Below are 25394 nucleotides of genomic sequence, written 5' to 3'. Positions count from 1 at the left end.
AGGACAACATCCCCGTCGTCGCATTACGGTCGAGACAGTGGTGATCGGGTGGCGCCATGCAACTGTCAATTAACATTTTTACCGCCGCGCGCAAGAAAACACGAAGCTATTACGAACCCGCGTCCGTTTAGCGTCAGGGATGAAATTAGGCACAGTTATATCTAATATATATGTATGTATATACAGGGACCGTTCAATCGGGTTCCGAGGGATCGCGAAAATGTGAAAGTATAGAGAAGAATACTGGACAGTCGACGATAAGCAAAATGCATTTATTTGTACTGTAAGTAAGACAACCGCGTTAAACGAGTAGCATGCTTTATTCCGTATGGTATTTATTTATATTTATTATTATAATATAATATAATTATAAAATTCCCTAAAATTTCTCTAATAAAATTAATATTATAAATAAGTTAGTATAAATTAAATTTAAATCAATTTTCAGTGCAACTTCTTTTTTTTATAAGAAACTTGATGATTCTTAAAACTTGTTTCGATTAATAAAAATAAAGGTAAAAAACAATGTTTAATATTATATCAAACAGAATAACAAAATCTTTTTTTATAAGAATATAGAGAAAAATATTATATATATCGGTACATAAAATTATAAATATAAAAATAATTAAAAAAATATTATATGTACATATATATATATATATATATACACTTTCGCAAGTATACACTGCTGAATATATATTTTCAAGAAATACAGAGAAAAAAAAGATAATTATATATACAAATAAAATATTTTTAAATAATGCATCTTTTCCTACGTACACAATTAAAAAAAAGTGATGAAAACCCGTGAAACGTATTCAAGTCAAATTTCAAGATTTATATTGTTACACTTTTTTCGTGCGTTTGATTGCGATCAATGACGTTAAAAAGTGAATATTAAATTAATTTGTTGACACTTTCTTGACAGTTCGGTGAAGCGTGCGCTATATGCTACTTCCAAATAATAAAAATGATAAAAGTGCATATATTTAAGCAAATATAAATTACTATTTTACTATAAAAACTAATATAATTGCATAAATATTTTTAATAAACTTGTAAAATATTTATTTATTTATTACAAATAATTTTTATTATACTGTCATCTTTGCACCTATCATCGGATGCAAATCATAATAAAGTTTACTCGATATCATCGACCAATCAATAATATATAGTTTGCCAATTTAATAGATTTAATATTAAATTAATACGCTTCTCTTAATCAATACATTACATTTACTAACCCCGCTTACTATATACGAAATATGATGCACTTTATTGAAATATTAAGAGATGTATTATTAAAATGCAATGTCCAATTATTTGTATTTAATGTATTAGACATTCCCTTTTATCAAAAATTCTTATTGTTAAGTGTTTAAAAATTCATTATCGTTCTTTTTATGCGTGTTATAAAAATATATTTGTTAAAGATTTTTATTTTGCATTTATCAAGAGTATTTAGTTACTTGAGTACTTAATGTACGAATAAAGTTTGTTCAAATCTTTATTTTTCGTTAATATTCGATTAGCAAACAGCGCGCGTTTTTTACATAGGCTCAATTTTTTCAATTTATTAAATAAAGAAAAAAAGAAGAATCTATATATTTAAAATTATTTTACTTTTACATTTTAATTATTTTATTTTATTTTATATATGTAATTATATATAAAATATATATATATAATATTTTTCTCATTCTTTTATAATTCTATAGTATAGTATATGTATAGTATACCTATTACATAAAATTCTTTTTCTTTAAAATTCTTTTATAATATAAAAAGATAAGTTATTTTTACATTTATATATAAAAGTATATCGTATATTAAAATAAAATTAATAAAAGAATTTATGGTTTTCGTGATTATAATATTGTTGTCACTTTCTGATTGATTTTAATTGATTTTGATATTTATTTTTGCACTGTCAGTTATCTACAAATATTTGCGCGGAAAATAATAACACTCTTTGAAAAAGCAGTATGTTAACTTTAATATTTTCGCAACTAAGAATACAAAACACAACGAACAAATTAAAAAAATAATCCTAACTGTTTGAAAGATAAGTCTACACAACAATCAATTGAAGTGTATAAATGAAATAATCTCTCCATTATTGATTCTCGAGACGAGAATCTTGAAAAGAGAGGACAATGTTGCACATCTTTTTATGTTTCATCTCCGTATTGAAGTAGCAAGTCAAACTTAATATGTATTTACTATACTCATCTTCAATCATCTCTTAGCACGCTGTCAAATTATTCATTAACAAAGACAACTTATATAAAGAGCAAATATCTTGTAAAGTCTTGTGATTGCTGAAATGCTTTGTGGACTCATCTTTCAAATGACTATATGATTATTCTATTAATTTTGTTGTTCCTTTTCAATCAATATTAAAGTTAACATATTTTAAAAAAGTGTCATATTTTTTGCGCAAATGCTTATAAATGAGTTATAAAACGAAAATAAATATTAAAATTAATTGAAATCAGTCAGAAAGTGCAACAATAATATATCTCGAAAATTATTAATTCTTTTATCAATTATCTCTATTTTAATATACAATATATTTTTATATAAATGTAAAAATAGAGCGTAAAAATAACTTATTTTTTTATACTATATAAAAGAAAAAGTATATGTATATGAAATTACAATTAGAAATTATAATATCGTGTATATTATAATGTACACGATATACACCTATAGGTGTGTATTGTAGGAATGATACTGTTGTCGAAAAAACTCTCCAGTGACATATGAATGCCTGGTTAAACTATTAGGTATTAGAAGAGCCGGAAGAGGATGAAACGGAAAACTTGTCTTTAGACAAGTTTTTCTTTTATAAGAAAGTAAAAGGAACGAGAGAGAATTAATGGCTATACGTGAGTATCCATGAAATAATTCCCAGTACTTAAAAAACTAGTTTTTCGCTTGTGAGAACCCGATATGCTTTGCTTTTATTTTTTCATTCATGAAAACTTATTGTTAGACATGCTTTTCCTTTACTGTGTAACATACACATCTCATCTCAATGAATTTTTCCTTTCATACTGCTAATCAAGTCGCATTAATCGACCAAACACGGTCGAGAAAGATTTTAATGGTAATCTCTAATATGTCTGAATTAATCAGTCTGAATTAAAATGCCACGAGCAAATAATATCCTGTTTGCGATATTTGAATTATATAAACTTGTCGAGATGCAGCCTCGAGTTTTTAATCGATAATCACTTTTACTCAGTCGCGTTGCTATCAGTTGCCGACTATTCCGATTATTTTTTTTTTAAGGATAATATTATTTATTTATGTATCTTTGGAATAAAGATATTCTGCTAATAAACAGAATACTAACGATAAATTTTCAACTTTCCATAAAAGCATCTTGCAATTTGCGCTTAAGATTAGACACTATGTACACTTCACTTATTTAACGTAATTGCTTCTGTTAATTAGAATTTCATTAAGATAATGAAGATGATCTTCGCCAATTTCCTGAAGCTATAAGTGAAGCCAAGATAAGGAAAGTAAATATCTATTACAGTATGTATTCCTTAGTAAATTGTATTAAATTATATTAAAAGATATTCGTGCGTTTTTATCTAAATTAAGTTAATTTAATTTAATAATTTTTATACTAAATAAAATAATTGCTTGTTTAACTGTTTTGTATAAATTTAATGTGTATTTTTAACAAATAAAAAAAAAGAAAATATAGCACAATTATAAAATACTGTTATAATACATTTCTGATTGAGTTTTAGAAAACACGAAAATTTATTATAAGAAAGAGAGGGAAAAGAAAAAAATAAAAATACGTTATTTCAACGATGCAAAACTATGAAATCGAGGAAGCTTCGTACTGGCTTTATTCACATTTAGTAAATACGAATGAGATAATAGTGTATATTCCTCAATAAAACGAGTAATAAACGCGAAAAACGATTCTTTGTATAGTATTCGTCATCTGACATCTGAGAATGATCTTTACATGAGAATATCGGACAACTGTACGGCCAGTCGATCACAATAATAAAACTATTCCTTTATTATCTATATACAAGTTTTCAAACGATTAAAAAACATAAAATTGTTAATCAGCGATTTACGCTTTTTCCTCTCATTTTATAGGAAAAAATATAAAGAAGATAGAGGATCAATATAATAAACACTCACCCTATCTTGGTGATGAGCTTCCCGTGAACGTGGAGGTATGAAGTGACGAATCGTTTGTTCACCTAAAAAAAGATTAAGTCACATGACTATCAAAGTATGAAATAATATAAAAAATATTTTCATAAGTATATAATACATTTTAATGATAATTTTATTAAAAGCGTATTAAGAATCAAAAATATAAAAAATAACTTTGTCAAACATAATAATATACATGTATTTACTTAATATATGTACATTATTAATTACATAGTTATCAATCATATAAGAAAATATGAAATTTTATATACAATGGACGTTTCAAGAGCTTTATGAGAATTTTGTAAATAGTTAATTTGTAGCATTTATCACTCGACTATAAAATGTATTCTATAGCAGATAGTTGCTTTTGAAGACTTTTAGATTAAAATTGTTAGACAAGAAATTAGCAAAACACAAACCTCGACACTCGTTAATTGCGATAACTCCTCCAAATCGCTTGTAACAGACAACCTCGTTTCGTTGGCAGTAGCCGTACTAGTTGTACGTCGCACCCGTCTACCATCACCCGGATGAATCCACGTTTCTCTCCTGAGTCCACCGCCGATAATGTTCGCGCCTTCCTTTTCTTTCATCCTTGCCCGTTCTTTGGACTCCCTTTCTTCCTTCCGTTTACGTTCGATAGACTCGTACTAAGAATATTTCATTTTTACTAAAGAAATACCTTTACCGCGTGATACATTTAAACGAATTCAGTGCATGATATAATTCAGCCTTTATAACTATTAACATATATTACATTTGCCGTTATATTTATGCACATCTCTGTCATATATGTACAAGTGTAAAATATACGAGCATTGCGTAATGCTATTAAAGTATCCCGCAACTAAATTTCCATATTCCTATAAATAATTTGGCAATTTTAATTCTTAATTACATCAAAATATTTGATATAGTAGATTAAGAAATTGCGAGAGAAAAAGAGAAATAATTGGTAATTTTGTATCTATTAATTTGTATTAAAATTTTTGTTATATTGAAAAATATTATCATTGAAATAGAAAAATGGTAGCAGGATTGACTTTGTATAGATAGTTAATCATACAAACAGCACCAATTGGACAAGTATTTATACTTCTCATTTGTACAAATTCCCGCATCTATGAGAAGTGCATGCTAACGAAATGTGCAGAGCTGTTGCAAAGACCAGAAAAGTCTCTAATTTGGATTTACAGCGCAAAGCATTTCTAGAAACTTAAGAACATGTCTTTCAAACAAGCAGTCTCAAAAATGCTGCAGGCAAATCGTTAACAGATATTGTGTTCTTGTATAGGTTTCTTCGAAAGTACAAATAGTATTTTTTTTTTTTTTTAACCTGTTTTGTATATTTTTCTTCTGTATAGTGTTCCTAACTTGTTATTAAAGCTAAAATTCGTGTGAACGAGTACTACTACAGCTATGTAAAAATAGCTATATAAATGTGTATTTAACAATAATGATGTATACTTGCATGAATGACATTTTTACTAGTTTAACAAATTAATAGTTGTGTGCGAAAGGCATTAATTCGCTACATTTGCGAAAAAAGAGTTAATAGAATGTAAAGTTTTAAAAGTGCACAAGTGAATTGAAATATCAAGGCTCCAAAGCACACAAAGTAGAAAATCTAAAATGATTAGCAGTAAAATAACAAATAAATAATAAAAGCCTTGACTAAATAAATATATGAAAAATGAATATCTAAAGGTTCACACGAAGTGTATCAAAATTTACTTACATAATGTAGATACTGGCGGCAGAAGAAAATCAAAATATTAACGTTAGTATAAATACAAACGTTTTAACAATACGGTTCATAAATTTCCTTACCTTTTTCCTGTTTTCATCAAAGAGCGCTATCAAGCTCTCCCTGGCAGAATGGAAAGGATTAGACGCCATAAGAGATCGCATGTAATAATACACAGCATCCAATTTTCGTCTCTGAAAACGTGATAAAGCATTAAGAAATATGTACACTATATTTAATTATATCTATTATGATAAAATTAATACGTACTGCATAATGTGCCAATAAGGCAAGCTGATTGTAAGGCCTGCCATTTTTAGGATTGATTTGTTGCGCTTTTAGGTACCACCTGCAGAAAAAGATTTTTTGTTCAAATTAAAAAATATTTCAAACTTTCAAAATTATATTATTTTTATAAGATTATTCTAAGCACTTACTGTCTAGATTTTCCATAATTGGTTGTTTCATTTGCTTGTTCCTTGTATCTCGCCAAATCTCCCAAGAACAAAAATATCTTTTGGGCGCTAACTAAGGCCAGTCCTAAGAGTCCAAGACCCTTGGGTAGACTCGACGACGCGAGAAATGTGTCCAACTTGAACTCGTATGTAGTTTCGAGAGCGGTCAATAAACTTTCCAGATAGGTGGTACCCTCATCAATGATATTTAACATTATCTGTTTGTAACGTTCACGTCCTTCCGAGTTCTCTTTGGGCATCGCTTTTCGAAGCATCTCAATCAGATTATAAAACAATATTTTCCAAAAGTGTTGCTCGACGTTTTCTGCCTGACAGAATTTGATATCGGTCTCGAGTAAAATTTTCAAGCTCTGTTGAAGGAAGTGTCGTATATATGCAACTCTATCCAAACGTGACGTAAAGCCACCGGAACTTATTATCCATTGTAGTTCCAAATCAGCACGTTCTATATCCAAGAGAAGGCAGTGATTTTTCGCTGAATGAAAACTGATGGCAGAAAAATATTAATATGTTATTGTAAAAGTAGGACTTATGTGTGATGATCTAAAAATTATTATATATATATGCATATTAAATAATTGATGTACCTGGCTGAAAACGGTTCGTACCACGAAGGTCTCATATTTCCGATTTGATCATTCATATATGGTGATGGCATACCATCCAGTTGGGTACTTTGAAAAGAATAATGTGACGGTGTGACACCTACATTAGACTGGAATACTGGAACACTCGAGATTTGCATGTCATTGTCCCTTAAAAAGAAAATAAATCATTGTTTATTATTTCTTGCAGTTAATAGATCACAAGAAAAATGTGAAAATCAAAATTTACCTTTGTACAGCTGCTCTACTTCCAGGTGAAGTAATAACAATAGGTTTATGCGGGTTATTCGGATCAAACAGAGTTCTTTGCTGCTGCTGCTGCTGCCCAGTTCCTTGTTGAGAAACTGTAGTTGTCTGATTGGGAGATGATGAAGTAGCATCGTTAGGCAAGATCAAGACGCCCGGCTGAGCATTATTGTGTCCGGTTGGAGACGAACGGAGTGCCACAGAGTTAGAATTAACAACACTTGGAAGAGGAGTATGAGAAGAAACTTTAGGAGTTTGTCTGCCGTCGTCAGATTCGCAGGTCGATATCTTTCTGCCTGTTCTCCAATCCTCGTCTAAGTATCTATCAGTTCTAAAATAAAATATTTGTTATATAATCTAAAATAACATTGAAAATTGTATTGGCACACGTAATATAAGCTTTTAAAGAAGTATACCTGCGTCTATGAAGATCATCAAAGTTTCTGTAACTGCTGCCATAATTTCTGTCTTTACTAGATTCTCGACTACGCTGAATAATATTACGCCTTCTGTGATCGTATCGTCTGTTACTGTTGTTATTATTATTATTCTTTTGATTAATGTTGGAGTTATCGTTTTCTCTGTTCTGTTGATTCTTTTGACGTTCGCGACTGTTGCCTCGCCCTTTGTCTCTGCTACTACCACTTGAACAATTTAAAGAGCACAATCTTACAAAGAATCTTTTGACATTCATATTTATATAATAAATCCGGATAATTTTAGCAAATATAAAACGAGATGAACAATAATTCCTATAAAAGAATTAACTTTCACCACGAACGAGATTCTAATTGAATCACTGTGTATTTGCGCTCGATTATGCTAATTATGCGCTCGATTAAGTTAAATGTGGTTGCGCACGTCATCACGTGATCTATTATGATATGAAAGTAGTACATTTGCCTTGTGGAAAAAATACAGACAAAAATATTACGCAAGCGACAAGCTTATCCGGATTGTAATTTTTAAACGGTCTTTAAACAATAAAAAGAACAAGCAAATAAAAAAGATAACATAGTAAAGTCATGCTTACCGATCAGCATCACGATGTTTATCGCGTTTTTTTTTTTTACGTCGCTTATAACTTTCGCCTACGGCCTGACTTCGCGGCATGCTTGCGCTCTCGCGTATACTTAGGACAGACGAACTACGGCTCAAATATTCTTGTTCCAACTTTTCATTCAATTCAACTTCTTCACTCCAGTCCTAATTAAAATACATTAATTTTATATTACCTAATTACTAGTTTATATTACCTAAAAAATATTTAAGAATTGAATTTATTAATTTTTTTTGTACTTACAAATGTTTCAGATGCAGTAATAGACGATGGATTAAGTGATTCACTTTTCATGGAGCTAAGATTTGTGTTTTGTTGATTGCTCTGTTTATCCAGACTCGAATTCTGCTCGTACGCGTTACTAATTGTTCTTTGCCTTGATTAAAAAATTAATCCAATTATTATCAAGCGCGTAGAAAGAATATAAAGAAAAAGAAGAAGTAACTGTTTAAATATTTTTGATTACATGTTGCTAGTGCGATTGTTGATTGGTGATGTTGCTCTACGATGATTCTCGGGTGACCTGTGGCCTCTGTTCGAATTGGATTGCGAAGTTGCCGGCGACGCGGATGACGGCGGTGGCATCATTGTACTATCAGCGCGACTTAAGCTCTCCATACTGGTATACATAGTGCTGTTACTACCACGGCGATCATAAGACCTGCCATGAGTTTTGTAACGTTAATTTTTTTAGATTTATATAAGATTATTTAAATAAAAAATCAAATATAAATATATATAAATATATATAAATATATATGTACCGATTCATATATTCCTGGCTAGGAGTATGGGATCTGGAACTTGGTGCTGAATATTGTTCAGGAGTAACAGGTCTAAAGATGCTGCTTGCTGTACCTTCCAGTTCCTCTGGTCTGAGTCTACCTCTTCCTCTGCTTCTCGTTGGTACGGTGTTAGCCCAATTAGATTGCGGTGGTAATGGCCCAGATGGTGGCAAGTTTTGCATTGTTTGCGAATGCTGCATTGATGGATAATTATAACTGGATGAAGCCTGCTAACAATTTATGTTGTGTTTCATATTAATCGTTACATTTGATATAAGCTTATGTGTAAGTATATAAAAAATTATATAATTAGCACTAAAAAAATCCTTACCTGAAATGTAACACTGCTACCATTCCAAGAGTCCTCTGTGGATGTTCCCGGATTGTTGCTAGGTAACGCGTATCCATTATCAATTAGATATTTCTTTTGCAATCGTGGTGGCAAAAGTTCCAACTTCATATTTTTCGACAAACTGTCTTTCGCATTATTGCGTCTACCAGAGGGTGGTTTGCCTTGAAATTTGTCTGAATGTCCAATGGGTTCCACACTACGCGTATCTCTCGTACGATTAAAATCATTCTGATTCGTCATAGACAGAGGTTCAGAACCCTAATAACACAGAAAAACATATTCTTTAAATTGTAGAAATTGTGCGTGAGAATACATTATAATTATATTTGATGTATACATTATAATTACATGTGTGCATTATAATTCTACATTATAATTTTATGTACAATTATTATTATAGCTTAACTTATTTTAATTTATATACAAACTTGTCTGACTTCACGTAGATTATCTTTCCGATTCGCATAGTTTCTAGCAGATATCGGTGAATCGGTTCGCCAACGTTCCTCGTTTTCATTGGCATGACGATGTCGTCGATTGCCCGAGTACCGTTTGCTGTTGTCATCTTTGCCCCTGCCTTCGTTGCCATTGTCTCGTACACTGTGACTGCTCGCGCGATTACGATCACTTCTGTGACTACGGTTGGAATGGGAATCACGATCATCACTCTCTTCTCTCTCTCGTTCCCATGTAGTATGATTGGGAGATCTAAAAAAAATTTAACAATGTTGCAATAATGAAATGAACACTGTTATCATATTATTCTTTCATAATAGAGATTATTTGCATATTATGACCTTTTTGCAGATCATTAAAATGAAAGCAAAACGTGTAACTACAAACATTTTTACCTATTAATTCCATCCTGTGCAGCCAATGCTTCTTTTATTTGTTTTGGTACATACAGCAACTGTTCAGGTTTTCTATTTTTCCTTTTTGAATCATTCCTTCCTGCTCCTACACTGATATTGTGTCCAGTACTCTGTGCTGGTTCACTGTTGTTGCTATTTCTATAGTCAATATGGGTATTGCCTAATTTTTCAGTTACATTGTCGATTTGTGATAAAGGTGGACTATCCAGTGTTTGGTTAGATCTATCGAGTTGTGACTGTCTCAAACGATACTGGACGGAGGTTGATCTAGGTTTTTCTTGCGAGCCATTTTCATTGTCGTATTCATTAGCAGCATTGCTGGATCTGCCTGACTTACGTAAAGGGCCACTTCCTGGTCTGTATAAGGCCTGAGATGCTCTATTCCCTCCGCCGCGCATTCCCGTCAATCTATCTTTCTCCAATTTAGAACTTGATAATTCTGAAAATGATTATTACAATATAAAATGTAAAAATATTGCTTTAAAGTTTTTTCTATATAATTATATAAATATTTTATTTGAATATTTTATACATGTCTCACACATGTGTCATTTTATTTATCGTACATATGTATAAGTAATAATGAATAAATGTTCTGAAAACATTTCAATTAAGATATTTATATAACAGCAATAATTTTTTGATAAATTAATATATATATATTAGACATTGTTAAATAGAGTTTTTTTTCTGTCAATGTTATATTTTGCATTATTTCTTCAAAACAGTAATACAAACACAGTACGCAAGAAATGAAGGAAAATTATACAACACTATACAATACAATCTTTGTGTAACATGTATGAAAACTTGTTCAATATTGCATACAATATTGTATGCAGAGATCAAAAATGTTGACACAAGAGATAAAGCAAACTCTGATAATTACATTTCATGGATCACTTTTCATATCTAAAGTTACCTTTCTGGATATGCGAGTGTAACAAAGTTAGAGAATTTGAATGGTGAAATATAAACTATTTTTTACAAAATTATATTGAAATCGTTCATGTTGACACTCTCTTGACAACGTTGGAATTTATTAAGGTGGACCGTTTGTCTTCGGAAAAAGACTACGTTCAGAACAATTAAACAGATTGATAATATTTTTAATTTACTTCATTAAACAAAGCCGATTATGATGGCCGGATTCAATCGTTACGTCGCCAAACGCCATAAAAATAACGCGATACCACAAGTGCCCGCCGTTAAGTTATAGGTTAGCTTGTTTAGTGAGGTTAATTTTGCACATCGAGTCTTGCGAGGGAGGTCGACGAATTTGGTCCCCAAGTCGGGCGAGCGCGAGTATCAGCAACAACACAACGGCGTTTCGTACACGATCGCGAGATGATAAAAGTTCTCGTCAAAATACCTTGTGAAAATCCTCCCCACTTTCTGCGTCCTTTGTCGCGGTTCGCCATATTGAAATGTAATCGCGTGAAATCGTATCAAGATTCTACCGCACTGACGACTGACGTGAATACACGCAACACGTGAAAGAACGAGAGATGTCGCGGGTCGCACTTTCTCGATCTCGATCAGGTGTACGCTATATATAATATCATCTATATATATATATATATATATATATATATATATATATATGCACGTTTTAATTAAATAATAATAAATTTCGTACGTTTTTTTGCGTTTTTTATTTGATTACATACAGATTATAATAGACACTAGGATTGAAAAAGAAATTTTTATAATTTACTCTAATCAGAACAAAGAAAGCTTTTTTGTTCTGATTCGAATTTTATATATCATTTTTTTTTTTTCGTCTTCAAACTCGCGCTACAATTTTATCTTTATCGTTATCAGACTCTCTTTTTAATTCAAAGAATTTACCGACAAATAAACTTCTCAGAAATAGTCGATAATTCTTCATGAGCTAAACAATCTGCGCCTACTCGTATATTTTGTGTCAGTACCGAGAAAAAGAAGATTCATTTCTTTCGATCTTTTTCTATTTATCATTTCAAGGCAAATTTATAGAATCATAATATATATATTATATTCTTTCCGATAAATCGTTACATATGTTTTGATAAATTCAATATAATGCTTGCTCTTTCGCGTTTTTTCCTTATGTTAAACGACTCTCTCGATCGATATTATTCCTTATCTTTTTCTTTGAATATGTTACATAGAAAATTGTATAATATATAAGTATATAATATAGAACAAATAAAATAAAAAACAATTATTTTTTAATTTGTACCCCCACCAGCAGATGTTGGACATAAAAGATCCGAGTATTCAGGGTCATGTCATCGTCAGCAGAACGTTATCGCGGTGTACTATATTACATTTTGTTGTAAAGGTACGGGAGAATTGTGGGACTTGCACTCTCGAAACGACAAACTTTGTTCATTTTCGCGACAGTTTCCTTGCGTGACAGTGTCATTCGGATATACATGCTAAACTATTTTTTCTCTATAAAAAGATTATAGTGAAGAGTGTTCGATCCAGAGTCCGTCTCAAACGTTTCGTCGCTGACGATGACGTAAAATCCAATTAAACTGTTTTTGCTTCTAATATATATTTACATAACAACTTTTTTTTTAGATTATTCACGCGTTATAGCTTTTGTTTATAATATTGACATATATGAGAAATTCGTTTATTTGCACTTATTTTAGTATAAATACATTATGCAAAATTTGAATCGTGATGAAATGGACAAAGAGAAGAGAGAGAGAGAGAAAAAAAACAAGAAATTTGACAATGAGTGCAGGTAAAATAAATAAATAAATAATCGAACCTCTATTGCTTCAATCAATCGACCAATTTGCATTCTAATCTTGATCATAAAAATTATAAAAATTTCTATTTCACTTTTTAATAATATTTATGTAATGCAGTGTATTATGTAACACAAAGATACGTTAGAAAGTCACAGACATTTTTTTACACACAATATAAATTTCTCTTTTCTCACGTTTAAATGTGATTTATTCACTATACTTGGACAAAAATTTGCTCGTCCTAATTGGTCCATCAAATTAAGGCATTTATAACGTCAAGTGGAATGCATCCACTGACACTTTTCCTTTTTTTTAATGCATATGCGGCATAATGGCGCGAAGTAAAATACATATAAATATTTATATAAAAAATGACATATATATACATATTTATAATATAGAAAGCATTTTGCACATATTGCAAACTTAAAGAGAAGTTTGCAGTTATCTAATGTATCTCTTTTATTCAGATATTTTTTTATATAAATTTGGTACGAAAAGAGACCATTCAATGCGCGCATGCGCGAAAAAGAAACCGTATGAGATGAGAACACACTGGGATTCCTAGCGTTTGACAAAGGAACATTCCAGAATGTTCACATGACATTTAAAGCACCTGTTTCGTGTGTCTCGTATAATGGCAAAATTTGCAAAAGCGCGCCTTATCTTACCTCGATATGTCGCCCGTTTAAATACGCGTTACCTAAATGGGCTAAGAATTTCGCGAAAGGTTAAGTTAGGTCAAGTCGGTGAACATGTTAGAACATGACAGTTTGCTATTCGTTCGCACTCTGGTAGGAAACGTGTGTAGTGTAGTTTGCTTTCGCGAGCTCAACGTTGTTGTAACGTTTTCGGGTTCAACAAGAATTTGATGACTGGTATCGTGTAAAATGGCAGAGAATACAGAGCGGACAAACCATCCTTGGAATGCTTTGACAACTGTAACCACGTTCGATCAGGGTATGTTTTATATATACATATTTTTAAACGTATAAATCGTGCATTACCGACGTTTTCTTTTTCAAAACGCTTATCAAATAACAGTCATCCAAACAAATGAGTTGATCGTTACATTTGAATTATATTATTTTGAAAATTATATTATCTTAAAATTTGTATTTTGCAGAAAATGCAGAAAATAAGTTTCAACAAGAAAAAAATATCGTAACAAAGATTTTTAATATTTTTGATGTAAATTTTTTCTACAGTAAATAATTTATTTAAATGTGAAAAAAATGAATCTTTTAAGAGAATATCATTGTCATGATTTTCTAATATATTTTTGTTATATTTATGTTATCATCATACTACAAATATTATGTATACATCATATTACAAATATTATGGAAATTTAAGTAAAATATAAATTTTTATAATTTTTATGATTAGAAGTTTGAAGATTAGAATACAAAAGAAATAAAATTTAAAAATCTTGACTTTTTTATGGGACTAGGTAGTAACATGACTTCAACCTTTTGTCTTAACACTAATACTGAAAGTTCAAACAGTGGACAAATCACACGAGTGAATCCTTCCTCTGGTATTTTAATTGAATCTCTCGTAAAACAGATATGTTATATATTAGAAAAGGATAAAACACGCAGAAATAAATTATATTATGGTAAACAATCTATAAATTTTTTTTTCATTATTATTGTACAGAAATATAATAAAAATTATATAATATTTATGATAAAAATGATTAAAAGTTAATATTTTTACAGCTCTCTGTGATGAATTATATAAATTGCAATTAATTGATAATTCCTACAAAAGGATAGAGATGCTAAGTAATAAATATCAACGTGCTCTTTATCAACTGATTAAAATGCTACAGTCTGCAAATGGCAATGAAAATTTATATCCACTTAGGTATGTATTAGTATATACATTGTAGTCTTTTATATGTTTACAAATATTGAGATATATATAAATATATATTTATATATATATATATATATATATATATATATATATATATATATATATTATAACATTAACATAATTTGTATTTTTACACAGTTCTCTGTCTGACTTATCCCGTTATCACCGAGAATTCATTGAAATAACCTTTATTGCTAGTGGAGGATTTGGCGAAGTTTATAAAGCGCAACATCGTCTCGATGGTATTGATTATGCAGTTAAAAAGATATCTGTACCTTCTAGTCAAGCAGATACTTTAAAACAACATTTGAATGAAGTGAAAACATTGGCTAAGTTAAATCATGTGAATATTGTTTCCTACAAAGCAGCTTGGATTGAAATAGCAACAATTGAAGTGCCATCTTTAATTTGTCATTCACCAATCACAGCTCGTAAATCACATAAGTCACGTTTAGACTCTTCAGATTACACAGAAGAATCCAAATCATACAACTTGGAGTCTACCAAAGATTCATTCAATAAAGGTAATAGTTTATATCTTAACAATATTGAACAAGATATATCATGTAATAAGAAAACAGCTTACACAACTGACATATATACATAACGAAACAACAAAACAGAAAACAGTGCTGGTGATAGTATAAATAGTCTAAATGTTAGTGAAAAGTTCGAAAAACTGAATTTTTCGACTGACATTATAGGAAAGCGGATAATCGAGGAATCTACTATAGCAGAACATATTGAAGACACCAATTCAGATATAGTATCTTTCAGAAATAGCAAGAATCAAACCGAAGATAATAGTACCGATCATAATAGTACCGATCATAATTTGTATGATAAAGCCACCAGTCAAGAAGTATGCACATATATCCCCAATGAAGTAAGTTGATAATATAATTAATATAATCTTAAATTTATAAAAATGTAATTAATAAAATTTTATAAATTTTAATATTTATAACATATTGCATTATTTTTTATATAATGTACAATACATGTTCAAAAATATGAATATAATCACACATATAGGTTTTAATGTTTATTTGTGTTATTTATTAATAGAATCATCAGTGCATGATCTTGTATATTCAAATGTCCTTGTGTGAGCAAACACTTGACCAGTGGATGCGTGGTAGAATAAATGCAACACCTGAACCAATGATTGAAGCAATATTAGAACAAATTCTTTGTGGAATCGACTATATTCACTCCCAAGATGTTGTACACCATGATATAAAAGTAAATGTTTATTTTAATTAATGTGAATTGAGATAATATATTCTTTTGAAATATAATAGAATGTTAATTTTGAAATATAATAGAATGTTTATGTTACAGCCACGTAATATATTTATTTCAACATCAGGGCAACTTCAAATTCAATTAGGTGATTTTGGTTTAGCTTGCCCGCTAAAGTCACAAGGAAAAAATCATTCTGCATGTGGTACTCATATGTATGCAGCACCAGAACAACTACAGGGAAAATGTGATTCAAAGGTAAATGAAGAAAAAAAAATTGATGAATAAAAAGCAATATTTTAATATTAATTTCACATTTTTATATTTGTAGAGTGATATTTATAGTGTAGGAATTGTTCTCATCGAGCTTTTGATTCCAACACAAACTCAAATGGAATTGAGCGCTATAATTCGTTGTTTAAAGTATGGTAATATACCAAAAAATCTTCCTGCAGAGCGACATAAATGGGTAAATCTTAAATATATTATAAATTATGTTTATTATATTTTATAATACATTCACATTTATATTTCATTACATTTGCATGTATATTTTATATTATATTAGATTACTTTCTTTTACTCAGGCACAAATGATCATACAAATGGTGCAAGAGGATCCTGTCAAACGACCATGCACAAAACAACTTTTAGAGAATTTAAAAAGAAACGAAGATGTGACAATAACTGAATTGAAAGATACTGTTGTGATATTGAAAAATGATATTCGCGATAAGAATAACAAGATTCAAAAGTTAGAAGAAACACTTGCATTATTAAAAAAAGAAGTTAAAAAATTAAAAAATCCCTCCGAACATAATTCATGATTACACATATGATAAAATGTATTCAATTCTCAAATATTTGCATATTTTAACTTTTTAATACAACTAATTTGAACTGCCATGGACATTACTATACATATATATAAAATAATTACATTGTGAGCAGCTTTTCCCAAGTATTCATTACTTGCATTGATTAGTAAGCTTAGCCAGTCAAGTTTTAATTATTTAACATTAAATATTATACTACTGTAAATATTAGATTTAGTAAATATTAGGCTATTTTACATTATTAAATATTATCTGACATATGTTGAAGTAAGACTGTAAAATAATTACAATGCACCTATTAGATAAATCAAATACAAAGGTTGTTATGCAGTATGAAGTATTTTTCATCGTTATTATGTGTATAGTATTAATTACATATGTGAACATTTTTACTGTATTTATTAAAATTTATATACACATATATACAAATGCATCAATTATTAATTTTTATAAATATAGATATCTCCCTTCTTGGCAGAAACTGAAGAAATAAAGAGATTTATTTATATAAATATAGATATTAAAGTAATAAAAAGAATAATATTAAATTTAGCTGTGTTTTATAAATTATGATTTTGTTTGTAATTTTATTATATATAAGTATATATTATTAGAAACTATTTTTTTTAGTATTATTAACTATATATACCTGTATATACATAATTATACATACACTTTTATACATAAGTGTGTGTATACATACACACACACTTAATATAGAAGTTTATTTGTATAATTTCTAATAATATATATATGTATGTGCTATTATGATATAGAAATATTTTGTACTATATAATATGTATAAAACAACGAAAATTATCGATTAATATAAAAAATCATATTCTTTGGGAAGTGTAGGAAAAAGAAACATAAGTTTACAATATTTAATATGTAATGTATAATGTAATTCTTTAAGCTATTTTGTTTCATTATATTTATATTGAGAAAATTCTTCTAAAATGGCATCCAATAATGCCTTGAGTCGTTGGCCGAAAAACATTCTAGTATTGGTAGACTTAGGGATGGCACATTGTTGTAACAGATATCCAATATCTGGATATTGCCATTGAATATTAACAGGTATATCATGAAGAAATCCATGAGGAAATAAATTTTCATTTGTTGAATCTAACAGAAGCTACAATTATTGATTTTCTGTTTTAGATATGTGATAAATATAATTATAAATTATTTATATAATACATGTATAAAAAGTACCTAATCTATAATTACCTATTAATGAAATAGCAATTACCTGACATATTGCATAATAATTGTGATCACTTAGATGATGATTGCAAATATCTTTGGCAGAAAATGCAAAACAATTAGGACAATCGAGTTGCATCGTGTTCTTTTGTAATTTATGCCATTCTTTTGGTATGTCTACAAATTAATATCATGCAAATATAGTACATATGTAATTTTTTCTATTTCAAATGATATCATGTTATAAATGATTTTGTAATAGAAAACATTTTACATTCTACCTCCCCGAGAAATATTTTTGTCAACAACAATAACATTTTCTAAATCGATAAATTTTGCTACATTTTTATAATCGACAGCAATATTATCGGCTGATACATCTGTTAAATAAAAGCCAAATTTTTCATGTTTAAAAGTAAACATGTAAGCGGCATTTAAAAGACTCGATGCTATTTTTGCTCTTTGAATCCAAGATTTATCATAATAATCAGAAAGTGGTGATCCAATATATTCTTCAATAATAATTCTGCCACATGCTCCAAAATATTTTGGCACTGGCCATCCATTTTCTGCAGGCAATATCTGAAAGAAATAAGTTGAGATGAGTTACAATATATAAATTTGTTTGTCTACAATATATAAATTGATTTTTTTTAAATAGAATAGAATTATCTATGAATTGTGTTTTATATATGTTTTTATAGTTTACCTGAAGAATTAATGGTTCTGGATTTAAAGAAATCAATGTCCAGAGATTAATCAAATATTGTGTAGGCTCAATATGTTTATTATTAAGATGAACATTATAAAATAAATCATCCAAATGTTGTATTGTTGGACAAAGTCTTAAACGGCTAGAATCGTCTTTAGAAAAATCAGAAGTAATTGTTTCTTTGATATAATTATAAAAATCTGCTGCATATCTGTTTAATAGGACATTTGTACAAGGATATTCCAGATGGAGCTTTTTACACAATGTAACATCAAATGCTTTTAATTCAGAAGAATGTGCCAATTTCTTCAGCACTACCTTGCTTTGATTATATGTTGCAAAGAATACATTTTTAACACCAAATAAGTGAAAAATTATTGCATTAATATCGTGCCATAAGAGATTTATTTTGTGAATATTATGACAAGCAGAAATCCCATAACACGCTGGACACTTATGTTGTTCTGTCAATTGTGTTACAGAAGGATACAAACTTGGTATAATGATATTTAGTCTTAAAACAAGAATACAAATGCCAATAAATAATAATAGTCTCCATTTCTTAAATTTAAAAATATTATGTATATAATATAGGATCATGAATCCAACATATGATCACATTTTAATTAATTCTTTTTATGTGGATATGCATTTTCTTAAATATACTTTTATATTTTATTTATCAACACCACACACATGTCACACACTGTTGTGATTACGTCAAACGTCAAATCACTGTTGTGAGCCTTCAAGGAGTGGAGATGTCCCATCAGCCGAAAAGGACAGATATATAATGGTGGGCTAGTTTTCTTTGTCTCAGCGATTCACTGATTGGTTAAAATTATTATATCTTAGCTAAAAAGAGACAGAGATCCAACCACTGCTATATATGTCTCCCTCTAATTTGCGGACACAATGTTCTTTGTTTGAAACAGGGAGGCTTGCTCCAGTCTCCAGTATGTTACAGAGTTTAGTGTGTCAAACTGTCAAATTGACATTGAAATGTTATAAAATATTCTGCTATAAGAAGTGGTATCGTTGACAACCAATGCTGTCACATGAAATTTATTCGCTCGCTATCAACTGCCATCTTCGAGGAGAATCGTAACAGAAGAGCTCGCCATCTTTTTTTTCCTCTTTCGAGGATCAAAACGCGAATGATGATAATACTCCGTTATTCTCCGTCCATTTAAACCTATAGCTATGGATTGTGCTTTGTTGAGCGTCAAATCACTTCGTCTTGCAATCAACTCCAGTGCCAGTTGTTAGTCCGATTTCTTTCGACACTGATGAATGATGACGATGCGAAATTGTTGAAATAACTCTTTACATGAGCCGAGTGCTGAATAAAACCAAAAATTTATCTCAGCACTCGATATCGTCGGGATACAATACAATGATATAACGTTGCTCCAATATTGCTTACATATTACAAGTAATAATATAAAAACAATATATAAGCGATATAATATTATTTCAATTCTTGCATAACAATTTTACGGAAAATTGCATTTCGTTGGCGGATTGTTATAAATTTTCGTGGCACCCACGGAATATTATTATTGGATATTGTAATGCGTTTAACGAATATGGGACTCAACGAATTGGTGCATTGGTAAGAAATTTCGATTGTCATTAAATTAATTTAATTTGATATTTTTCACCTCGAGCTGTCATTTAATTTGAAGATGTTAAATATCAAATCAAAAGTGATATCTATAATATATTAGAAAATGTATATAGAAATGATATATATATAAAAGATCAAATAATAAATAAAAAATTAATATAATAATTTCTTGTAGGTATCAAAAAAAGATTGGCACATATGATAAACAACAATGGGAAAGAACAATAGAGCAATATATTCTCGATGGACTTACGCATATTCCAATGAGAACAGCGAAACTTAAAACAGAATTAATTGACGTCGATCTTGTTCGTGGTATGCCACATAGATATATTAATAACTATATACAGAATATTATTTTAATATTCTTCTTGATAGACTTGTATATTTATGTGATATATCATTTTGTATAGGATCTTCATTTCCAAAAGCCAAACCAAAGCATGGCTTATCGACAGTAGCTTGCCTAGCATTTCAACGACTCTTGTTCCTTCCATTGTATAAAAAGTGGTGGATACAGCAAACGAGTTATCGCATCTTCCTGTTTTTCTTGTTGCTATATAGCTTACAAGTCGTCAATCTTTCCTTGTATTACATTTATATAAACAGGGAGAATGAGGCAGAAGTATGAAAACAAATTGTTGATATTTTAGAGCATGTTGTATTATTATTATTATTATGATTATTGTCTATCTTGATTGTCACATTGTTTACAGATTGTATCAATGTCAGAAGTATTAGTACCTGTTGTTATGATGCTTGTTCTGTGTATCGTTCATTCCCACATTGTATCAACGCATTCAGGTCCTACTATGCTATGTAATCAATCTAGACAACGAATAACAAGACGCTCTCGACATGTTAGATGCAGAAATGGAAAGTCTCGACATAGACAAAATTTACGTAAGTATTGAATAATATAAAAATGCTAATTTATTTTGATAATGCATTGAAATACAATAAATCTTTATTGAAGGTATACATAAGGATTCAAAATCTTCTCAAGATATTGCCTCTGAGAAGGCAAGTACGGGAAGTGAAGAAGTACTCACTGCAGTAAGATTTGCTAAAAAAGTGGTGATCGAGAATTCTTCAACTATTAATCAGGCTCAAGTAAGTACTGATTGATTCAAATTTGTGATATATTTTAGAAAACGTATGTCTGTGTACATATACATATGTATATATATATATTTTCTGTTGTAATAGGAATCTGTAAATGCTCAAATAGTGTTTGACAAAGAGGCAATAAGTGCAACTGAAGAGAATTCCAATCCCCCAAACGAAAATTCAGTTAATCATGAACCGCCAGGTAAGAGTATTATTATTTAATCCCTGTGGAATTTATATCTTGAGACCCAAGTGTCTACATGTAAATTACTGTATGTCTGTAATAGATGACATGCCAGAAGAACATGTAGCGAATATACATCAAGATGATGATGGCTTTGAGAGTTTAAATGGTAATGTTTCTAGTGATAATGATAGAGTAATAGGCCGTGCACAAGGAAATAGATCACGGCAGGGAGTAACGCGACAAAATAAAGATCGCAGATCGTGGTCGGAAGATAGTACTAGTCAACAAGTTTCACTTCCATCAAAACACTCAGGTTTGATTTTACAAGTACACGCTTGTAAAATAGATTGTAAATAATTAATATTTTGCAAAATTAATTATAACGTTTTATTTGCTATTGAATTCGTGGTGACATATACAAAAGTTATAAAAACGTGTAATTTGTCAAGTTTGAAAGTACATTTAGTGCTCCTTTGAATTTTAGGATTCATATAATATTCATGAAAATATGTGAGAAAATATTGAGAAGTCTTTTAATTTGTTTTTATATTTAGATGCATTTCGAACCGCTAACACGCTTTAATCTTTGTTGGAAAGGTAAAAAATGGAGTAATAGCTAAATCATCGTTTTCCACTTTCCACGCAGCACCCGATCCATTAAAAAATGATGACAAGTTTACGGATAATAAAAGCAACATTCACAACGATATTGAGGTACTCTATGTTTTATCTGTTTGTTTTTTAATTTATATATTTTAACATGATTTAAACACTACTTTTTTTTACTGTATCAAAAGATATTTAGTTTATGTTTTATGCAGTATTATGTAGTATTAATTTATTGATTCTGTTAATGTTGTTAATTTTCAAGGAGAAAAATGTGCCGTCAAAAATATTGGGTTCAAGGGAGGCACGGCAGCAGTGCGAGAGTGAGGAGGAAGGCGAGTGTGAGGAAGCTACAACGCATCATCTGACAGAGGCAACAACTTCAGCTACAGAATGGATGGGAGTAACAACCAATAGTGACGACTGTAGTTACAGGTAAGATTTAAATCTATTTTCTTAATGGGTTTATATTATAGTTTTTCGTGATTATATAGTTTTTTGCAAAACATGATTATTACAGTTCAGAACTCGGAGAATCTGATTTACCTAGTGAGACGAATCTTAATTATGGAGAATTTGTAGAACATCCTTTTTCCTGGGAATTTGAGTTGCCGCCTTCGATATTACTAAATTCTACTTGTACATCGTCTGATCGTGGTTAGTAATGGCAAATACATAGCGTACATATATAGTTATATGATTTATAATAAATAAATGTAGAATGGCAAATACATAGCGTACATATATAGTTATATGATTTATAATAAATAAATGTAGAATTAATAGCCTCTAATTTGTATTACTTTGTCTATAGTTTCATGTACGATTTGGACGCGACGTGATATCAAGAAAGCCGAATTGTCAGTGTTAGACATCAGTTCGGCAATCATCGCCAGGGTCGAATCTATGCCAGAGAGTATGAATTATTTTTACGGTGGTCTGATACTTAGTATCGCATTATGTCTAATACCATCAATAAAACGACTGAGCGATCATATGGGATCGGATAACATTAGTAATGTGTCTGTCAGCCTATTACCAAGTGATATGATTCAAGTGAACTTGGAAACTTACACCGATGTTTTGTGTAGAATAATTGGTATAGCATTTGGAAGTACTTTCTGGTAAGAAAGAATATCTTAATAAAATATGTTATTACGTATCTCATTTTAAGATATCTAGAAAATTAATAATTATTTGAAAACTAAAATTTAAATTGTTTCTTTCTTAGGGAACGAACACTAGTAGTTATTTCAACGTTCGAGCGACTTATGCTGTCGTGCTTTTTATTTTTCTTACTCGCAGTCGCAGAACGTACATACAAGCAGAGACTTTTGTACGCTAAGTTATTCTCTCACTTAACATCGTCCAGACGTGCGCAAAAGTCCGATTTGCCACATTTTCGCTTGAACAAAGTGCGCAACATAAAAACATGGCTAAGCGTCAGATCTTATTTGAAAGTAAGAATAAACTAATAATACTAAACAGTAACGTTTTAAACTATAACTGTATATATGTCTGACATTGTATAATTTTACGTTATAGCGAAGAGGTCCGCAACGGTCTGTGGACGTTATTGTATCGGCGGTATTTATCGTTACGATATTATTGCTGTCATTCGTAAGTTTGGAATTGATTAAAGTAAGTATATTTATCTCAGAATTGTGTGCTTTTATATTTTTCCTCTCAATAATGTTAATCATATTTTAGGATCTTGAAAGCCTACACTCGCGATATAACGTCGAAGCATTATTTTGGAGCTTCTCACTTGGAATATTTATATTACGATTTATGACATTAGGAACAAAAATCAACAAGAAGTACAGAAATCTTTCAGTTTTGATAACCGAGCAAGTAAGTTTTACAATAATATATACTTGCATTTTTATTCTAGATTTTTAAACATTTTCTCTTTTTTACACATACGTACACACAGTCATTTATTTATAATTTTTGGCATAACTTTCAGATTAATTTATATTTGCAAATTGAGCAAAAGCCACATAAGAAGGAAGAACTTATGGTCGCGAATAGCGTATTGAAATTAGCAGCTGATTTGATAAAGGTATGCGTTTCTGTTATACATAAATGGCTAATATAAGTGAATTAATTAATCCAATGGAATACTTTATAGGAATTGGAAAGTCCATTCAAGATCTCTGGACTCTCTGCTAATCCATATCTATATACTGTTACTAAAGTAGTATTACTATCAGCACTGTCAGGAGTACTATCGGAGTTGCTTGGTTTCAAACTTAAACTGCATAAAATAAAAATAAAATAAAACAACATAAGATGTAGTGTGTCAATCATGGAACAAAAAATGTAGATTCATTTGTCCATGATATCAACAGTCACGCATATATTATTTGTCAATTTCAGATTATCTATTGAATTTGAACTTAGTTTTTTGTAGCAGAAATTATTCTGCTACAAATTATTATCTCTTAATTACTCTTAGTAAACATAGTTAAATTACTTTAGCTTATTAAATTTGAGATCATATATAAGAATTGAATCATCAATGATTAGTTTGATTAGTTAAATTTGATTAGTTAATTAAAAAAATCTTATTTATAGCTAATCAAATTGATGATTCTATATAATATCGAATATGATCAAATTGATAATTTAATATATTCTTTTTAAAAATTACAAAAAAGGAAACTATGTAATAAAATTTTAAAACATTTTTACTAAGAGACAAATTAATTTTAAGTTCAAAAATAATCTGAAAAAAACGTGACTTTATTATACAACTACCTTCCTTATGTTGGAAAATTATTAAATTGATAAAATAGTGAATATATATATTTCTCATTAAATTAATTTCATAGTCTCGACTAATTTAATTTAGCACTAAAAAAGTTTTA

General features: G+C 29.8%; 4 protein-coding genes across 13 annotated transcripts in view; 2 read left to right on the top strand and 2 right to left on the bottom strand.

Annotated features, from left to right (window-relative positions):
- Positions 1–13265, bottom strand: part of LOC140667859 (telomerase-binding protein EST1A) — a 99430-nt gene extending 86165 nt beyond the window's left edge. For 2 of the 7 annotated variants that reach the window (XM_072896148.1, XM_072896149.1), the window contains exons 1-16: positions 11725–11879; positions 10332–10791; positions 9909–10188; positions 9460–9738; positions 9108–9358; positions 8810–9004; positions 8587–8719; positions 8317–8489; positions 7700–7927; positions 7267–7614; positions 7020–7187; positions 6394–6918; positions 6227–6305; positions 6040–6150; positions 4629–4859; positions 4189–4250 (exon numbers count right to left, since the gene is read on the bottom strand). In XM_072896148.1, coding sequence (XP_072752249.1) covers positions 4189–4250; positions 4629–4859; positions 6040–6150; positions 6227–6305; positions 6394–6918; positions 7020–7187; positions 7267–7614; positions 7700–7927; positions 8317–8489; positions 8587–8719; positions 8810–9004; positions 9108–9358; positions 9460–9738; positions 9909–10188; positions 10332–10791; positions 11725–11773 — 3572 coding nt within the window. In that variant the 5' untranslated portion in view covers positions 11774–11879. The other 5 variants (XM_072896153.1, XM_072896150.1, XM_072896155.1 and 2 more) reach the window with 5 other exon arrangements.
- Positions 13266–13669: 404 nt separating this feature from the next.
- On the top strand, positions 13670–17477 carry LOC140667865 (eukaryotic translation initiation factor 2-alpha kinase 1). Of its 2 annotated transcripts, none has more exons than XM_072896171.1 (9): positions 13670–14062; positions 14556–14723; positions 14827–14974; positions 15125–15510; positions 15610–15872; positions 16055–16231; positions 16331–16489; positions 16563–16700; positions 16819–17477. In XM_072896171.1, exons 1-9 carry the CDS (start codon positions 13993–13995, stop codon positions 17056–17058), a joined length of 1749 nt encoding a protein of 582 aa, XP_072752272.1. In that variant the 5' UTR covers positions 13670–13992; the 3' UTR covers positions 17059–17477. The 2 variants fall into 2 exon arrangements, with proteins under 2 accessions (XP_072752272.1, XP_072752273.1); XM_072896172.1 differs by having other exon boundaries at positions 13675–14062; positions 15691–15872; positions 16819–17475.
- Positions 17478–17811: 334 nt separating this feature from the next.
- Positions 17812–19756, bottom strand: LOC140667869 (divergent protein kinase domain 2A). 2 transcript variants are annotated; one of them, XM_072896177.1, is made up of 4 exons: positions 18986–19756; positions 18558–18858; positions 18323–18453; positions 17812–18195 (listed from the first exon to the last, which is right to left on the bottom strand). In XM_072896177.1, the coding sequence occupies exons 1-4, from the start codon at positions 19586–19588 to the stop codon at positions 18022–18024; spliced, it is 1209 nt and encodes a 402-aa protein (XP_072752278.1). In that variant the 5' UTR covers positions 19589–19756; the 3' UTR covers positions 17812–18021. The 2 variants fall into 2 exon arrangements, with proteins under 2 accessions (XP_072752278.1, XP_072752277.1); XM_072896176.1 differs by having other exon boundaries at positions 17813–18205; positions 18986–19753.
- Positions 19757–19914: 158 nt separating this feature from the next.
- Positions 19915–24999, top strand: Phtf (protein phtf). 2 transcript variants are annotated; one of them, XM_072896160.1, is made up of 16 exons: positions 19915–20603; positions 20794–20933; positions 21032–21243; positions 21335–21521; positions 21595–21731; positions 21828–21930; positions 22016–22081; positions 22562–22629; positions 22787–22956; positions 23042–23178; positions 23336–23645; positions 23753–23981; positions 24067–24162; positions 24232–24375; positions 24491–24586; positions 24656–24999. In XM_072896160.1, exons 1-16 carry the CDS (start codon positions 20563–20565, stop codon positions 24803–24805), a joined length of 2286 nt encoding a protein of 761 aa, XP_072752261.1. In that variant the 5' UTR covers positions 19915–20562; the 3' UTR covers positions 24806–24999. The 2 variants fall into 2 exon arrangements, with proteins under 2 accessions (XP_072752261.1, XP_072752262.1); XM_072896161.1 differs by having other exon boundaries at positions 20461–20603; positions 22016–22228.
- The last annotated feature ends 395 nt before the right edge of the window (positions 25000–25394 follow it).

This window comes from Anoplolepis gracilipes, chromosome 7 (assembly GCF_047496725.1).
Source record: "Anoplolepis gracilipes chromosome 7, ASM4749672v1, whole genome shotgun sequence".
NCBI classification, from domain to species: Eukaryota; Metazoa; Arthropoda; class Insecta; order Hymenoptera; family Formicidae; genus Anoplolepis; species Anoplolepis gracilipes.
The sequence above is the reverse complement of the archived record's forward strand: the minus strand, read 5'-3'. Positions and strand labels throughout refer to the sequence as shown.

Coding starts and splice junctions, on each gene's coding strand:
- LOC140667865 (XM_072896171.1), top strand. CDS start 13,993: ATGGCAGAGAATACAGAGCGGACAAACCATCCTTGGAATGCTTTGACA. Junction 14,063..14,555: donor TGTAACCACGTTCGATCAGG/GTATGTTTTATA, acceptor TTATGGGACTAG/GTAGTAACATGACTTCAACC. Junction 15,873..16,054: donor GCACATATATCCCCAATGAA/GTAAGTTGATAA, acceptor ATTTATTAATAG/AATCATCAGTGCATGATCTT.
- LOC140667869 (XM_072896176.1), bottom strand. CDS start 19,588: ATGATCCTATATTATATACATAATATTTTTAAATTTAAGAAATGGAGA. Junction 18,859..18,985: donor CAGAACCATTAATTCTTCAG/GTAAACTATAAA, acceptor TATTTCTTTCAG/ATATTGCCTGCAGAAAATGG. Junction 18,454..18,557: donor CAAAAATATTTCTCGGGGAG/GTAGAATGTAAA, acceptor ATTAATTTGTAG/ACATACCAAAAGAATGGCAT.
- Phtf (XM_072896161.1), top strand. CDS start 20,563: ATGCGTTTAACGAATATGGGACTCAACGAATTGGTGCATTG. Junction 21,244..21,334: donor ACAGGGAGAATGAGGCAGAA/GTATGAAAACAA, acceptor CATTGTTTACAG/ATTGTATCAATGTCAGAAGT. Junction 22,229..22,561: donor ACTTCCATCAAAACACTCAG/GTTTGATTTTAC, acceptor CTTTCCACGCAG/CACCCGATCCATTAAAAAAT.